At 51.7% G+C, this 12308-nt stretch overlaps 1 protein-coding gene across 5 annotated transcripts in view; it reads left to right on the top strand.

Annotated features, from left to right (window-relative positions):
- The window catches only part of UHMK1 (U2AF homology motif kinase 1), a 42907-nt gene that overhangs the window by 554 nt on the left and 30045 nt on the right, over nt 1–12308 (top strand). For all 5 annotated transcript variants that reach the window (XR_005226411.2, XM_037906268.2, XM_043521575.1 and 2 more), the window contains exons 2-5: nt 4252–4544; nt 8084–8275; nt 10509–10603; nt 11838–11914. Coding sequence is in view for 4 of the 5 variants with exons in the window: in XM_037906268.2 (XP_037762196.1) it covers nt 4252–4544; nt 8084–8275; nt 10509–10603; nt 11838–11914 (657 nt within the window). In the remaining variant the exon portion in view is untranslated. The remainder of the gene's footprint in view (nt 1–4251; nt 4545–8083; nt 8276–10508; nt 10604–11837; nt 11915–12308) is intronic.

Genomic DNA, 12308 nt, shown 5'->3' with positions numbered 1-12308 from the left:
CGCCACCGTAGCATCGGTAACGGGATCCTCCTGCAACATCGGTAACGGGACAGCCCCACATAGGTAATGGGACCCCCCAACCTACCCCATCCATTGCAGCATCGGTAACGGGATCCCCCCCTGCAACATTGGTAACGAGACCCCCCCCATCCTACCCTCTGCAACATCGGTAACAGGATCCCTACCCCACCATCTCCCACAGCATCGGTAATGGGATCCCCCATCCTACTCCCCCCACTGCAGCATCGGTAACGTGATCCCCCATCCTACTCCTGCCACCACAAGATCAGTAAGGGGAACCCCCCACCGCAGCATCAGTAACGGGATCCCCCAACCTACCCCCCCACTGCAACATAGGTAACGGGATCCCCCCCAACCTACACCCCGCCGCAACATCGGTAATGGGACCTTCCCACCCACCCCCTCAACATCAGTAACGGGTTTTGCTGAGACAAGCCCCACGCTCCCCCAGCAACACCAGTAACCAGGTTCCCCCTGAACTCTCTGACCATGACCCCTGAGTAACTGGGATTCAAACAGGACCCCCATGCAGCACAGGTAACCAAGACCTCGGCATCCCTCTCCCAGGCCAGGACCCCCCCACATACACACATCAGTAATCAGGACCCCCAACACTCCCTACAAGCCAGGCCTCCCTGGTCATGACCCTTTCCACAACATCCGTAACCAGGATCCCCCACGCAACATGGATAACCAGGACCTCCTCAGACCGGGACCCCACTCATAGCAACCAGGACCAGCTGGGGCCTCCTGCATCCCTGGACTCTCCTGCAACATTTGTAACCAGGTCCCTCCCTGAATCCCACAACCTGGACCCCGCCCTTATACTCCCCGACCCCAGTAACTGGGACCGGATAGGACCACTCCTCCTAATCCCCACAACATCCAGGATTCCACCATTGACCTCCTGGCCCCCCCATACTTCCACCCCCACAACTTCAGTTACTGGGCTCAGACCCACCCCCCAGCACCTCCAGCTGGGACCCTATGCAGAATTGGTAATCAGAACCCCTGCTAGTCCCCTGGGCTAAAACCCTCTTGGGCCCACTAGTTCCACCCCCAGTAACCAGGACAGGGCTGGGACAGGACCCCCTTTTCCTCCCCCACAACATCAGTGATCAGGATTCAGGACCCTTGCATGCCAATCCCCCCAGAATACTGCTAACTGTGGTACCCCACCCTCCGGGACAGAGCCCCCTGTCCCTACTGCAATATCAGTAACTGGGGTCCCTGCTGCTTTGTGGACCCGAACCCCACAGGCCAGCACAGCATCAGTAACCGGGATCCCCCAACCCCACTCCACAACATCAGTAACGGGGACCCTGCCAGCCCTGGCCCCCCTCTTCCTGCATCCCCATTGCATCAGTAACCGGGACCCTGGCCCCCCTCTCCCTGCCCCTCCACAGCATCAGTAATGGGGACCCTGGCCTATGCCAGCCCTGGTCCCCGTCTTCCTGCCCCCACTGCCCACGGCATGTAATGGGGACCCTGGCCCCTGCTAGCCCTGGCTCCCCTCTCTCTGCCCCCCCACGGCATCAGTAACAGAGACCCTGGCCCCTGCCAGCACTGCCCTTCCCCCTGCACCACCACAGCACATCCTCCTCTCCACATGCTGCAACATCAGTAACTGGGCCAGTCCAACTGGGCTGGAACCCCCACCTCCACCCCCCACCACCACAGTATCGGTGACAGGGCCAGTACCCCCACCAAGCCTGGACCCCTCCCCATAACATCAGGGACTACGACCCTTCAACAGCATTTGGTAACCAGGACCACCTCCCTCACCAGCTCACAACCCCATACCGCCAGGCCAGCGGCGCTTTATCTCCAGCTATAATGTCAGTAATTGGAACAGGACCCCTCTGGCTGCATCGTGAGGTAACTGGGACCCCCTACATGGACTGGGACCTCCCCAAGATAGAGACTGCCACTCCCCCATTGCAACATGGGCAACCAAGAGTCCCCTCCGTCCCGTCCCCCTCCGGTCTTTGATCCTTCACTGCAGTATCAGGAGCCAGGACCCTACTGCTCTGGGACAGAGATCTCCCCCACTATCGCAACACAAGTAACCCGGACCCCCCTCAATTCCCTGGGATCTCTCACCAAGCCGAGACACACCCCAACTGCAGCATCAAGAGCCAGGACCCCTCGACAGCAATGACAGGGACCCTGGCTCCCCCTCACCCCTGGCCTGGCCATGCTTCCCATCCCCCTCCACAGTGCTGGTAACTGGGACCTCCCCCAGGCTGTGTTAGGGGCCCATAGCCCCTCTCTCCCAGCAACATCTATAACCGAAACTCTCCTGAGCCAGGAAGGGGATTCCACCGTCCCTGTCCCAGCGACATCCTGTTGGGGCCCCCACTGCAATGTTGGAAATGGGCTGGGACCCCTTCCTTGGGAACTGGATATATGCACTTCCCATGGCAGCCTGAGGAACTGTGCCAGGGTCACCCCCTAGGGCTACCGACCAGCCCCCTGCAGCACTAGGCATGGGAACTCCCTCTGCACAACTCCCCCACTGCAGCAGTGGTAATCAGGTCAGACCAAGGACAGCCCACCCCACAACCTCCAGTTACCGGCCCCAGCTCTCCATGTGGGCAGGCTGTGCTTTGGGCCAGGGTGGGAGCTGGAGGGCACTTTGTACCCTCCTGTGTTCTACGGCTTTTCTTCCTGCAGCATCTGGCAGATTGATGTGGAGGAGGGTCTGCCCTGACACCAGGTGCCACCTATATGGCTGCTGCAGGCTGCTATGCCCTGCCTCCCTGTGCTGCGTGGAGGAAGGGAAGAGTGCTGAAGTGTGCATCCAACCATTGGTAGAACCAGTAGGAGTTTTGAATAATCTGCTGGCTCCTTGCTTGGAGTCCAAAGTGCAACTGTAGCAAGAAAAGGGTTAGCAGGCTGGCTCTGTATGCTCCAAAACCAGCCCGTTCCCTCTTCCCCTCCCAGCCATGGCAGGGCAGGTGTCCTGTGTGGGGAGAGGCAGGCATCAGAGGACTGTCTGTACTGGGGGTTTTCCAGGTCCAGCTGAGCTGCCCTCAGACCAGGCGGGAGCTGTGCTGCAAAGCAGGTTTGAATTAAAATGATGGTAACCCAAGTCTGCATGACAGCGCTAGGGATTTACCACCAAGCCACTTGCCCAGGGCAGGAGGTGCTCAGACACTGTGGGGCATGGAGGGGAGCCTGATCCTTATGAGTAGAATGAAAAGCTGTTGGTCTGTGGGGCCCTGAGCCCATCCCTGCATCTCCTGCACATTCAGCCACGTGCTTGGAGCCCACGGGGTCGTGCTCCAGTGTGGGAATGACAAGGTTGGGGCGGCGTGGAACCGTGTGTGCGGAAGAGGGCCTCTCCCTCTCTTCCCCCGCACCCCCATGCAGAGTCGCACCTCATCCCAGCAGCACCTCCCGCAGTTGCACATGTGGGCAGTACAACTGGGAGAGTATGGAATGTCTTATCTAGGTGCCTCACTGGAATATGTCTGCCTCAGGGTCTGCTTCTGCTCTTTGGGCCCCTCCCTTTCCTGCTCTTGTTGTGTTCCCCTGCTGCTTGGAGGCCTTCTCTCCTGGGCATGCTGCCCAGCCACCCAAGCCTCTCCTCCTCAGACAGGCTGGGGGACTGCCCCAGCCCCTTCTTTACTGGCCATTCCTCTGCCCGCTAGGCATGGTGCCCCCCCGCTTCCCTAGGCTTGCAGGCTCCTCTGCAATGAGGCTGCGTTTGAGTAACCACGCTCCTGGTAGGTTACACCTTCAATCGGTCATTGAGTCTCTTGACTTAACTGTTTACTGTAGCTCCTAGAGGCCCAGCTCCCATCAGGGCTGGTGCTACATGGACACATAGTGAGAAACCTTTCCCAGAAAGCTTACAGTGGGAATGGACATGATGGGGGGAGAAATGCAGAATTGGCTCTTTTCTACAGATGGGAAACTGAGACTCTGGCTAGACTAAGTGACTTGCCCAAGGTCACACAATCTGGCTTAAGTCCAGTGCTTAACCATAAGGTGACTCTTCCCTCCCCAGTACCCATTCCAGACAGCTGCAGGGAGCCTCTCTCACAGAACAGTGCCATTCTGCTGTGTTGGGATTTGGAACTTACAATGGGACGCGCTCTGATGCACGTTCTGTGCTTTCAGCCTCTGTACGCTCCCTCACTGATCTAAAGGGAAGTGGAACGGGTATGATGCGCAACTCAGAGTCACTTTGAATTCACCAGCTTTGCCCTTGTCTGATTCCAGTGACGCTGTACGGTGTGTTCACCAACCACTTCTCTGCGAATGGCCCTTCTCGCTGCCTCCTGCTGGAGCTGCTGGACATCAGCGTGTCAGAGCTGCTTCTCTACTCCAGCCATCAGGGCTGCTCCATGTGGATGATCCAACACTGTGCCCGTGATGTGCTAGAGGCCCTGTCTTTCCTTCACCACAAAGGCTATGTGCATGCAGACCTCAAGCCACGCAACATTCTTTGGAGCGCAGAGGAGGAGTGCTTTAAACTCATTGACTTTGGGCTTAGCTTCAAAGAGGGGAATCAGGTTTGGAACGCTGTTTATAGGAGCACTTAATTCTGTTTCACGTCATTGTGCTGTGCTCCTGCCAACTCTCTGCAGCTATGTGGATTTGCTTGGCTGGGAACATTGAGGGGACGGTGACTCTTTAGGGGTTACCCGTCTCTGTGGATCACTACTGGGCCAATGGTCCAGTTCGGTAGGAATGTAGGGATTGCAGACCCAGTCGGACCAGTGGTCCATATTGTGACCAATAACCAGATGCTTCAGAGGAAGGTGCAGCTAGGAAGTAGTCGGTCCCTAGGGTCAGTTCCTTCCTAAGCCCAGATAGCTAGTGCCTGGCCTATGCCCTGGAACATGAGCTTGTATCTCGTCTAACAGAATGCAGATGTTCCCATTATCCATGTAAATGTCTAATCCTTCTCTTGATTTTAGTCTTTTGATACCTCGTGGCTGTGTATTCCTCAGGGTGATTAAACATTGGGTTTAAATGCCCTTTTTAACTGTGTTGCTTTTCAGTTTCGCTGACAGTTCCTTGTTCTTGTATTGTGCAAGAGGATAAATGAGCGCACAAATCTACAGGCTCTCCTCTAGCATTCCTTATAGGCGCTGACTCTGTGGGTGCTCCAGGGCTGGAGCACCCCCGGGGAAAAATTGGTGCATGTGCTGCACTCACCGGCAGCTCCCCGTCCCAGCTCGCCTCCGCTCTGCCTCCTCCCCTGAGCGCGCCGCTGCGTCCTGCTTCTCCCCCTCTCTCCCAACGCTTGCGCCGCGAAACAGCTGTTTCGCGTGGCAAGTGCTGGGAAGGAGGCGGGAGGAGGAGGAATGCAGTGCACTGGGGGAAGAGGCGGGGCTGGGGTGTGGATTTGGGGAGAGGTCTAATAGGGGCAGGGAGGGGGTGGAGTCGGGGCAGGGCTGGGGGCGGGGGGGGTGCGAGCACCCACTGGCACCAACAAAAGGTTCGTGCCTGTGACGACCATTACCTATGTCCCTTTTATTCACCTCTTCCTTAACAACCTTCATCTTTCAGTCCTCTCCTCCTATGAAAATCTCACTGTCACTCAGTTTTCACCCATCTTTTGACCTCTTTTTCTTTTAGTTCCTTCCAAGATAGGGTGATGCTATTAATGAATCCTTGTGTTCTGTTTGATCTTTTGACTGCCGCTTCACATAGAGCAGATTTTCATTGAGCTCTCTGCAAGGATGCCCTGGTTCCTTTTCCATACGACTAGCATCAATACGGAGCCCGCCCACCCCTGCCCCCAGTGTATGGACAGTTCAGATTATTTATCCTGATGTGCACTACCATGCATTTATCACCACTGACTTTCATCTGCAACCATGCAGCCTCCATTCAGCCAGCTCTGTTAGACCCTCTTTGGTGCTTCAGGCTTTACATGTCTCAGCTAACTTAAACCATGCTGTCATCTGTAAATCTTGTCATCTTCCTGGGCAGCCCCTTTTCTGGACCATTCATGTGTTAAACAGCACTAGTCCTCCTAAGAAGCTGTAGAACACCTCACTGTTAACATATGACACTAATTTACCTCTCATCCAGGACTACTTAGTTTCCTTAATAGCCTCCTCTGAGGGGTCTATCAGAGGGGTTTTGAAGTCCATATCACCTGTCAGCTGGTTCTCATTCATCCACGGTGTGGCTGACACCCACTAAGAATTGAAGTAGACAAGACAGGCATGATTTTCTTTTCAGAAGTGGTTGCTGGTTTGTCCCTGTTGTATCCTGTTCATCTAGATGTTCTATGATTCAGCTATTTCAACCACTTGGCCTGATACTGAAAGCAAGGCTCACTGGTCTGTGATTGCCAAGGTCATCCATTTGATTTGCTACCTTTGAGCTCTCTGGTACAGTAGCTGATTTTAATGAGCATATTTTAGTTAGCGGCATGGCCAATCTGCTCTGAAGTGCTTTCGGGACCTGTGGCTGTGTGCCATGCTGTGCTAGTGACTTGTTACTCTGCCTAGCAGAATGTGTTGAGGTTTTCCTGTCCTTGTCTGTTTGCTCTGCTAATTCCCTCTTAACCATCTTAATTCGCTTCTTGTATTTGGGCCTTTCTGTTGAGCTGGATTTCCTGGTTTTGGGAGCCATCCAGGCTGACCTGAATAACCTTAAGTCTTGCCATGGAAACAGACTGAAGCTGGCTTGTCCTTTTTCCACCGTTGTTTATGTGCGTAAATGCCTTCTGTGACCACTAGGGCTGCTTGTCTGTGATTTTTAATTTCCTCAGTTCTGACTCTTGGGCCTCTTTGACAAGATCTCCTCTTTTAATAAAAATATCTCTTTATCTATCACTTAAAGCTAGGGGGTGCTAGGCTTTTGGAGAGGTTCTCTGGTAAAATGAGGTCTTGACCACTTGTGGTTACCAGAAATCTTGGCTCTTCCCGATGGCAGGGGTGGCTAAATTCCAGATTTGGGGATTATATTTGTCCTATATCCTCTTGGTTTTAGCTAGCCACTGTTCTCTTTCTGCCCTAAGATGCTGTTTAGTTGGGTGGTTAAACCTTGGCTGTGTTTTTGCTTCAACCTGTCTGCACTTAGTGGTGGGTGAAGAGATTCTTTTATACAGTTCATATGTCAGTTTGAAGTTTACAAGGCACTTTGTGAGAATAAATCTGCAAGAGATGTACAGTCAACTAGTTGAATTGAAATGAATTCTCTTGGAATGGGTTCCTGGTAAGGTTGGCTGGCTCCACACTTTGCCTGGAGAATTTAGTTTCAAACTCCTCTCTTCTGCTGTAATGCCCTGGCTTGACTCTAAAACGATGCTCCTGAGCAGCCCCTATAAAAGCAAGGAGGCATTTAGTTTATTTCCTCTGCTGCTACCTTCTCTTTTCTTTGAACAGGCAGCCTATAGGCATTTTACTTTCTCTTCAGTAGCAAAAAGTGGAGCTTTCACTGCTGAGCGGGAATTGATTGCTACAGATTTTCTGACTGCGGGGAAGAGGAGAGGTGGGGGGAAAGTATATTTAAGTTCCCTGCCTGCATATTACAGATGTCTGTTAAATATTTAAAGCTAAATCCTTGTATTTGAACAGAAGTCTTTATCAATCCTCTCTGCACTATGACTTAAGCTGATCGTGAGCTAGGCCCAGAAGTCCTCCCTGTGCTTTTCTATTAGTTTTTGGAGGAGCATTATGCGGACTTGACACCTTACTCTGAAGCATCTAGAATTCTCCCTGGCAAGAGACTGGATACTTGTTCAGATGGATCATTGAGCTGGTCTAGGATGACACTGTTTGCATTGATATTGGTGCTCTGCCTTTCACTTTCCTCTCCAATAGAAATAATTCATGTGAAAATGAGCCACTAGTTTTCTTACTGAGAGGTGGTTCTCTTTTCAAGTGTCTCACCAAACTGCTGGCTGGGCTACCAAAACAGACTGAACTTTCTAAACTTGGCTGGCTGTTTAACACCTGGAGATTTAGCAAGTTTTTGTTAAGCTGCCTTTCTGGAAAGGACTCTGGAAGCTGGTATAAAGGGGCGGGGGCGAGTGATTGGGGAATTGGCTGAATTCTGGTTCTAGTAGCATATGTTTGATTTTCCTTAGGATGTGAAATACATTCAGACAGACGGGTATCGGGCTCCAGAGGCAGAGCTGCAGAACTGCCTGGCTCAGGCGGGGCTCCAGAGTGAAACAGAATGTACCTCTGCTGTAGATCTGTGGAGTCTAGGAATCGTTTTACTGGAAATGTTCTCAGGAATGAAACTGAAACATACTGTCCAATCTCAGGAATGGAAGGTGAGGAAAAACTGCTCTTTGGATCCCCAAATCCAGGAGTCATTGTTCATGCTGGAGGAGCTTGTGCTCCCTTGTTTTATCCTGCTTATATGATGCTATTCCCAATGCCCAGAAAATGCACTGAAACCATCCCTTTAGTTCTTTCTTCAGCCTTCTTGGGAGTTGCTGTTCTGAAGCACTAAAATTGCGCCTGTCCACAGGATGGGGATGTCTTTTTTGGGACCTGAATTCGCACTGCGGGACGGGTGAAATGCTAAGGCTCCAGGACTGTGTTGGAAGCCTAGAGTCTTGTCTAAACTGCAGAATTTTGTTGCCAAAAGGTAGCTTTTGGCAACTAAACAGCAAAGGTGTACACACTGCAATGCCACTTTTGGCAACAAAACTCTTCAGTTTTGGTGACAAAATCAAACCACTTGGACGAAAGGCAGAGAGCTTTTTGTGGCAAACTTAAAGCAACAAAGCGTCAGTGTAGACGCTGCTGTTCATTATATCACCCGAACTAGCCTCCCCCAGTATCCCACAATGCCCGCTGTGACTGCTCTGTTCACTATTTTGAACTCGACTGCTGTACAGGCATACACCGTTCCCTTTTCAAAACTACAGGAAGTTCTGACAGCTGAACATGCCTGCAACAAAGAGAAAATTATTAACATAGAATGCTGCTGTCTCCCACACTACACACAGAGGCAGGGGCGTGTGTGTGAGTGCATGTGAGAGAAAGAGACTGCTGTGAAGAGCAAGGGAGGGAGACGAGGGCTGATGTCGGGGATGTCCCCCTGCATCAGGACTGGTTGCTTCTGGCAGCTGTGTGAACTTACACACCCTGTCACACACTGTCCCCGCCACCCACAGACACATTTCAGTTGAAAAGCGGCTGCCAATCTAGTAGGATGCCCAAGGAACCTGCATCATATGGTGCTGTACCTGCCCCAGGAGGCATTGCAAACCCTTCCCAAAGCACCCTGCAGCCAGTTGCACAGAGGGATAGCTACCCACAGTGCACTGCTCTATGTCAATGCAAGAACTGCTAGTGTGGATGCGCTCCACTGACACAAGGAGCATAGTATGGATATGCAACAGCAGCTTAATTAGAGCGGCATCACTTTTGTCGACAAAACTCTGTAGTGTAGACTTAGCGTACATCTTAGCTCTGTTTGTAAGACTGCCGGCTTTGGTGTAACACCAGAATGGAAAATGAAATAGATCAGTTAAGTTTCTGCCAACTAATTCAGTGGCATGGTGACAAAGCAGTAACTTTCTCTGGCTTTTAGTGCGACTCTCACAATGTAGGGCTGTTTATTAACTCTAGAAGTGTGCTGAGGATGGGAGAGGGCTGCAAGGCATGTCTGACTGACTCCACATTTCTGCTCTGAAATGGTCACTTTTATTTCCAGCTCCTCTCTTGGCAGTAGGCATCAGTCAGACTCCCAGTAAAGAACTGAAAAATGTGTCACAGATGGTGAAATAAGCCCTTCCCTGTAAAATCTGATCTCCCCGTGCCACTGGAAGCGTCCCAGCTGGAGGCTCCTAACTGCTAGTCCAGGCTGGCCTGGGAAGGGACAGGACTTGGTCCTTCCCCTGCACAGCTTCTCTCAGTGGGGAGATCAGACCTACCTCCAAAGGCAGCACAGAAGTGTGTGTGGTACACCCTCACTTCTGTGCTGCAGCAGCTGTGTAGCTGGACTCGGGGCTTCCACCCCCCGTGGCTCAGCGTGCTGGTGCTTGCCCCCCTCCCTTTGGCTCAGGGTGCCCAAATGGCCAGAACCCATGCTTTAATCCGCGACTGGCCAGTGCTAGCCTCTAGTAGCCCTGGCTGGGGTGCTCCCACTAGCACAGGGAGATCAGACTTGCCTCCACTTCTGGGAGCCTCCTCCTGCTGCAGGAACCCCCGGGGCTGCTGCCTTCAAAGCCCAGCTCTGCAGGTAGCACAGAAATGAGGGTGGCAATCCTATGACCTTCCTACAACAGCTTTGCGACAACCCCTCTCCTCCCCCCCAATCCCCTTTTAGGTCCGGACGCCCATGGTTACAACAACAAGAAATTTCAGATATAAACATCTGAAATTGTGAAATTGACCAATTTTAAAACCCTCTAGCCATGAAATTGACCAAAATGGACCATGAATTTGGGAGGCCTCTACCCATAGGAAATGCCTCCTCAGTCTCAGTGTTTTGGTGAATGTTCACCCCAGGATTTTATTTTTCTTCTAACCCTGGCTGCCTTTGCTTTCCAGACAAACAGTTCTGCCATCATTGATCACATTTTTGCCAGTGAAGGTGTGGTAAATTCAGCCATCCCAGCCTATCACCTCAGAGACCTTATCAAGAGGTATATTGCAAATAGCAAATGTGTTACATGTTACTCTGAGACACATGTATGCTGATCCAAGCAGTACTGTTCTACTTGTAAAGGTTTGTCTTGCATTCAGATACCGAGGAGTCTTGCAGTCCTCGCCTAGGCTACCTACTCTCCTGAAACTTTCCCACGGTTGTGCTGGCAGTGCAGCTCCAGGAGTGCCTGACTCCTGGTATTCTAACTACTGTGTGAGCAGGGCTGCACATAGTGAGTGCAGAGAACATTGGTGGCCTGCCTGTGCTAGCACTCCCATTGTTGCCATCCAGGAAATGGGATGATGGGGAACTGGTATAAAAATGTCGATGGTGATGAGGCTTTGGCAGCATCTCTTTAAGCCAGTAGATGAAACATGTTTGGAAAAATGCCTTCCCCCTGTGATGTCAGGTCCAGGTAAGGTCCAAATAGGAGCATCTGCATATCCTAAGTCAGTAGAGGAGAGGGCTCAGCGCTGCTGCTGCTCAGATATTTCCCAAGTAACAGCAGAGTAAATGAATAACTCTAGCAGCAAAGAAACTGACTTGACCACCTGGTGGGCTTCAATAGAGCTCCAGTCACTTAGCTGCTGCTCAGAGCTTCCCCCACTAGCAGCAGGGGAGTCAGAACTCCCATGGGGAAGAGGACATAAATATGGAGGCTGGGAGAGGGGATAGAAGTTTGTCCCTGAGCATCCAGTGTTGTGAGCCCCAATGATCACAGCTTTCCCAGAAGGTTCTAGGTCACCGTGGCACGGTCGCCTGCCATCCCATAAATGGGAATGTGCAGAGGCTTTTCAGAGACCAGCATCTCACTGTGAAAGGGTAGACTCTGGAGCAGCCATAGGGCAGCATCTGTAGGAGAATATTCGATCATGGACCTGTAGCTAGAAATGGTTATAACTGATTATATAAATGAAACCACTCATTAGCGTGGGCCTGTGCTAAAATCTAAATGTCACTTTCCAAACTCAATTTTGGTAGAGGAGTCTGGAAAAGTTACTCACCAAACACTCCTGTAAGAAGCCCTTTAAGGGGTTTGTAACACCTAAATTCTCACTCTATGGACAAAAGAAAGTGCACAGAAATCCCACGTGTGAGAGTGTTGTAAGGGGGAAGACATGCTGTGGGGTTTGTATGTAAGGTTCCAGCCTCACTTGAAATGCAGATCTCATCACTGCCTTTACTGTGGGGCTGCTGTGTACAAAAACTTAACGTCTCCCTTTGTCTTCTAGCATGCTTCATGGCGACCAAGCAAAAAGAGCTACAGCTGCAAAGGCTCTGTGCAGCCCCTTCTTCAGCATTCCCTTTGGTAAGTTGTGTAGTTCCATCCACCTCAGGCTTCTAACATCCAGGGCAAGGAGCCCATGTGTCCAGCTGGAATTGTTTTGCCCCTCAGGTTTTCTTCACTTATTCTCCCTGGGTTGGTCTTTTGTACCTGATAGCAGCCACCAGTCCTCTGCAACACAGCTGCTTCAAGCTTTGCCCATGCTTCACCCCATGCACAGGGTCCGACCATGGCCTGTCTCCCCAGCTGGAGGCCACAGAGCGTTGGTCTCCCTCCAGAAGGGCAGGCAGGTGCTTCTCACTGATTCTGCTTAACTTAGACAAAACCAGCATTTACTGACCATCTTGGGGAACAAAGAAGAAGGGTAACCAGTAATATGTGCCTGTTATGGGTACTAGGAAAAGCCCTTTCGGGTAGT

Source organism: Chelonia mydas, chromosome 8 (assembly GCF_015237465.2).
Source record: "Chelonia mydas isolate rCheMyd1 chromosome 8, rCheMyd1.pri.v2, whole genome shotgun sequence".
In the NCBI taxonomy this organism is placed as follows: Eukaryota; Metazoa; Chordata; order Testudines; family Cheloniidae; genus Chelonia; species Chelonia mydas.
The sequence above is the reverse complement of the archived record's forward strand: the minus strand, read 5'-3'. Positions and strand labels throughout refer to the sequence as shown.